Source organism: Urocampus carinirostris, chromosome 1 (assembly GCF_059441175.1).
Source record: "Urocampus carinirostris isolate Australia breed hairy pipefish chromosome 1, RoL_Ucar_1.0, whole genome shotgun sequence".
NCBI lineage: Eukaryota > Metazoa > Chordata > Actinopteri > Syngnathiformes > Syngnathidae > Urocampus > Urocampus carinirostris.
The window spans coordinates 38,996,735-39,002,420 of NC_142349.1; the positions used below are offsets into that span (position 1 = coordinate 38,996,735).

The 5,686-nt window shown below is 42.8% G+C and overlaps 1 protein-coding gene across 1 annotated transcript; it reads right to left on the bottom strand.

Annotated features, from left to right (window-relative positions):
* Window positions 1–2,340: 2,340 nt before the first annotated feature.
* Window positions 2,341–3,537, bottom strand: LOC148374591 (zinc-binding protein A33-like). Its single transcript, XM_088330427.1, has one exon. The coding sequence runs from the start codon at window positions 3,442–3,444 to the stop codon at window positions 2,341–2,343; it is 1,104 nt and encodes a 367-aa protein (XP_088186553.1). The 5' UTR covers window positions 3,445–3,537.
* Window positions 3,538–5,686: the final 2,149 nt, after the last annotated feature.

Genomic DNA, 5,686 nt, shown 5'->3' on the forward strand with positions numbered 1-5,686 from the left:
TGATTAGGCGGTGGGCAGATTAACCAAATATTATAGACAATAAGCTAGTACTTGGATAGGGTCGATACTGTTGTCCTAAAAATTCATTCTTCACCCCCTCACCAATTTCATAAAAGCGCCGCTTCTATGTAAACCTAGCGCAGTTCTTTTGTCTTTAACCCACTGCCCTCGGCTATTATATGCCTGTTTGTGTGACAGACAGTCATACATAGCACTTTCCTCTACCTGGCCTGCTGCTGCATCTTGCTACCTGGTAGAACTGACAGCCAAATCTACACACCCGCCCCTCTCAGAAGCTAAATATAGATAGATAGATAGATAGATAGATAGATATATACTTTATTCATCCCCGTAGGGAAATTCACACTTCCAGCAGTCTACCCCGTTGTTTATTAACAGATTAACATGATGCCCGAGGGTGCTTGTAGCGGAGTGGATGACGTCACGCCAGTCCAAAAGTTCGACATTCCTGCGGCAGATGGAAATCTTTTCTTTGTGAAAATCCAGGGATACACCACCTCGTGTTAGCAAGTCCGCCTCCTCTCCGATTCCCCCCGGCTTTCATGTCTCTGTTTAGCGACGTTGAAGCCGGATTTCTCCAGGTGGCTCCGGGTGGCTACACGTTAGCGTCCGGAATGCTAAACGTGAGCCACGTTTCCGCAAAACACAGCAACTGCGCTCCCTGTGCGCTTCGATGTTTTCAAAAAGCACTCGATGATCCTATTTGGTCGTGAGTTCGCATTTACCATGATTACGGATGGTACCGAAGACTTATAACGCCGCTAGCCGCTTCGCTAGCTTCGGCTTTTCTTCCACCATGGGCCCCTTCATCACGCCGGCACGAGAATTCCTCAGGGCAAGGAGTTGAAATACACGCATTTCTTGTGCGTTAAAACCCATGTCCATAGGATAGAAGTAATCCATAGTGTAGTTGTCAAAACGGGAAGAAAAAACACCGAAGATAGGAGCAGACAATAAAACAGTTGGGCAGCTGCTGGAAAAGGCAGCCGCTCGTGGCAGCGCCGCTTTGATCTATGTAACCGCGTTGTACGTGTCCCACCAAAGATCCACATTCACGCTGGACTGGATGATGAGGTTTTTATTATTACAGTTCTGCAAATGGATGAGTCACAACATTAGCTTTTTCTGCTGGGTTTGATCTCTTTGATCTCTTTGTAGTACTCTGGTTAAACTGACAAAACCCCGCCTCCTGGTCACATGTTAGAAGCCAAAACCAAACCCCACCCCATACCAGCAGATGGCACTGTTGGACTCAGCATTGCAGGACATTTACCAAAAACTATACACATATTTTAGCAGGAATTTCAATAAAATAAAAGTTATTATTACACCCGTTACATACACCCCCCTGAAATTCTGCTAAATATGGGAGTGCTACACTAAACAGAAAAAAAATCACATGCCAAAAAGGCAAATACTGATGAAAAAGAGGACACGAAAACTGGTACAGTATTACAAGGAACAAACTGAAGTGCATGTCAGTTCTAAAACTCTCCCAAAAAGGAGTGTGAAAAGAAAGGAGGCGAGCAAACTCCTAACTAAGCACAGACTCAAAGATGCCTGTTACATCTCTGAAATATCAAACATTGTTCCTGTAGTTGTAAGTGCTCACATAGGCACAATTCTTGTTTCTTACTCAAGCTTTGTTACTCAAACTGAAAGTGCATCTCTACTGAACTTAAACTAGGAACTTGCAGATATTGCGGACAGATGATTGTCACCTACCACATGGTCATTCATCTGACAAATAAGACGACTAGGAGGCCTGATGGACTGGCGGACCCTAAGACCATAACGGTTAGGTTGAGCACAAATAACCTGAGCTTGAAGGTCTGGGGCAGTCAAGTCTAAACAGTCAGTATCAGGGGAGTCTGCGTCCAGATGGTCAGTGTTCAATGGGGTCTCGTCTGGGAGACCCATACCCAAAGGGATCATGTTTTCAGAGCACTGTGATGGGCTTTCCGTATTGTCACTTGAAGTATGGTCAACATCTTGTTCGGGGATGTGCTGACTTCCTCGGCTGGATGTATCAACACTGCGAGAGTCGGACTGGGCATCAGATCTGCTGTCTAGTGAGTTATCCTCTACCTCTGGATGAACTTGCTCTTCACCTGCCTGTATCACCCAGTTTACTGTACGGACATCACTGTCTTCAACCGCGTCAGGTAAATCAGGGCATACATCACTTCCATGCATAGCAGCGTCAGACTTAGTTCTCCATTCCGCTTCCATATGAGAACAAGCGCAGATGCATAGTCGCTAGTCGACTTCTGAATAATTCCTTTCTCTTCCATCTCGTTCAGAGTCGTCCTCAGTTTTTCATACTGATTTGTCGCGCACGTCCACTTCCCAGTAGTGCTGCCCGCCAAAGTATTGCGCCGTGGCCAAAACGCCGCAGAAGCGGGTGAAGCGCAAGGGCAGGTCGGGGTCCTGGCCGCGGACCCGCACCTCCTCCAGCTTGGTGTTGAAGTCCGAGATCTGCAGGTTGAGGTGCGCCGTGTCCGGGTCCAGGGTCAGGTTCTGGGGCATGGTGTGCAGCACGTGCATCATCTTCTTCCACATGATGAGCTGAAAAGGTCCCGAGAAATCGGTGAAATGGTCGCGGTTTTCCACGGGCTCAACGTTGTCGTACATCTCCAGCGAAGAATTATTGATGATTTGAGCCAGGTTCTTGAAATCGGTTTGGCCGTTGAGATGCCGGTTGATGTCGGCGATGCAGCCGGTGGCCTGGGCCGCCTTTGCGCTCACTCTCTCCACGTTGCGCTCCAGCGCCGCCAGGACCCCCTCCCCTTCCGCTTCCAAACTGTCCAACAGGGCGTTTTTCTGGTCCAGCAGGAACTCCACCAGGGCCCCCACGTCCGCCTCCACCTTATCTCTCAGCCGCTGCTTCTTCATCGTCACGTCGCTTTTGGTGCGTTCGTCCGATCCCATGACTTCCACGCAGTCCGCCTTCAAAGCGTTGAGGGACCTCAGGCGCAGTCTCAACTCCTCCTTCATTTCTTGGACGACTTCAGAGATGGGAGCCACTTGGTGATATCTGTGTACCCGCGACTCCCGGCATACCACACAAATGGCCCTCTTGTCCGTCTGGCAATACAACTTGAGGTCTTCGCCGTGAAACTCGCACTGGTCTTCTGTCTTGGGGGCTTTGCGGGGGGCAGGGGCCAAAACCAGGTTTTCCATTTTGGAGACCAGGTTCTGCACCAGGTAGTTCTTGGTGAAGGTCCTTTTGTTGAAAATCGTTCGACACTGCGGACACTGGTAGCCGTAGTCCAAGCTATTCTCGTCCCAGTGCAGGCAGATGCAATAGCGGCAATAATTGTGTCCGCATTTGAGGATGACCGGATCGTGGAAGAAATCCAAGCAGATGGCGCAAGTCAGCTCCTTCCTCACGTCTTCACTGTGCGACGCGGCCGTGGCCATAATTGCGCTTCGTGGCTAGTTTCTTGGTGTTTTTGGTGAGTCCGACAGAAGAAAAACAAAGGCCGAAATGCACGCAGGAATCTGCAGGAATTTGCAGGATAACTAAATATAAATTTTCCATATATTGTATGTTTTCACAGCGAAAAGGACTCAAACGAGGGGGCGGGGTCAAACTGGCTTCTCACCCATTGGTTGATCTACAAGCGCGACCGAATCACATTTTGCCATTGACGAAATAACCGAAAGCTTTAACGGAAAAATACACGACACATCGGGAAATATATCACAACGTGACAAATGAGAATACAATAAGAAATACATGATAAATGTCAAAATACGCAAGAAAAATGACAAACTACAGAGAAAATAAACTTTAAAACCACAAAATAAACATGAACTAGAAAATACACGACAAATGAGATCATGAATGACAAAACAAGACATTCCTAAATACATGACAAACGAGTGAATACAAGAAAATAACGCTAATCTGTTTCTGACGGAAAAACAAATGTCAGAATTGGGTGTGTTCTCGTCTATGTGTTCCTGAACCACTCTGTGTGGTAAATATGACAGAGGCCGTGTCATTAGTGTGGTAAATTGGTCAACCACTGTGGCAAATTCACATAAACAGGTTTACCCCACAAAGAGCAAAGAGTTGCAAACAAAAAATTCAATATGTGACAGTTTCTGAACAAAATCCTGTCAATACCTTGTCACTGGCTGATTTTATTGGTTTGAATGTCTTGACTTTTCTTCTGAAACAGTTATTGCCGTAGAAGATTTTTTATTATTTTACTGTTAAAAAGTTTTTTATCGATTGTTTACACTATTTGCACTGTGACTAAATTTTCAAAATATTGTGCAATGGAAAGTATTATTTGTCATGTTGACTTTGTTATATTTGTATTTTCGTTACATTAATGCTTTTTTGTTTTACTCTCTGACTTTTGTTTTGAAACAGTTGTAATAGAAATATTTATATCTATTAAATTTCATAATCATTGAAAAATTAAACCCACCCCTTGATAAACCCTGCACGAAGATTGTAGGCACTAAACATTTTTAATTTTTTATTAAATTACTACAATTCAAACGTTTACAGTATAAAACAAAAAATAAAAATGTTAAAAATTGAACAATATATTCCATTAAACATTATCTTGAAAATAAAGACAATCAAGAAACCTTTACTAGTATAAAAAATTAAAATACTACAACAACTGTTGAGTTTAAGTCAAGAGAGTCGAAACAAAAACAAAAACAAAAATGTATTAAACAATCCCTTTGGCTATGTTGCCGTTGTAATAATGGATTTTGGAGTTTTTGTTCAGAAACAGTAGCATATTTGAAATGTTGAGAGGAGCTTGTTGCTCTCTGTAATGTAAAGGTTTTGTCATGTGTTGATGTAAATTTGCCATAGTCAGGCAAACGGGCGTACATTTAGAGTGGCGCTATCTACAAATAGAAGCAGCGCTTTAAGGAAATTGGTGGAGGGTTGAGGTATCGATCTAGGATACCATTCATGTACTCACTTCCTGTCGATAATATAGTTATTTGAATTGATCCGCCCACCTCTACTTTGAAATCTTCAATCTCTTGAGCTCACTTACAGAACAAAAGCAGAGCTTGCGCCATCAAGTAAAATATATTTTATCAATTCTCACCATGTGTCCACATAATCGCCCTGCTTGTGTTCTAATTTCATGCTCTCTTCCCATTTATTGATTTTCCTGTCACTTTATTAATCTATTTGTCCTCAGTCCATTACGGTGTCTTTACTCATAATTGCTTGTTGGTGTAAATAATGCGGGTGACATTCTGAGCTTCAGTTAAACAACAAGGCACATATCCGATATATGGACCTGATTTTGGCGGTGTATGAACACAATCAAGATAATTGTTTACAGGTAATTGAGCAAATATATTTACTTATCCTGGGGTGGTGGTACTTTCTGACAAGTAAATAATGGGGAAATTACCTCATTTGAGTCAAACACTGCAAGTGATGAATTGACGTCTTGCTCAAAATGTATTCATAAATAATAACTTTTTAAGAAAGTGCATAATACCATATCAATACAATATATAATGTTATTAAAATAATAAAAAAATATTTTACTTATACTGAAATGACCAAATGTGCTCTAGGTCACATTATCAAATTCTTGTATTCTCAGTATGATTGTAAAATATTCAAAAAACACATTTTGGTATTGAACGAAATAAGAAACATGAATAG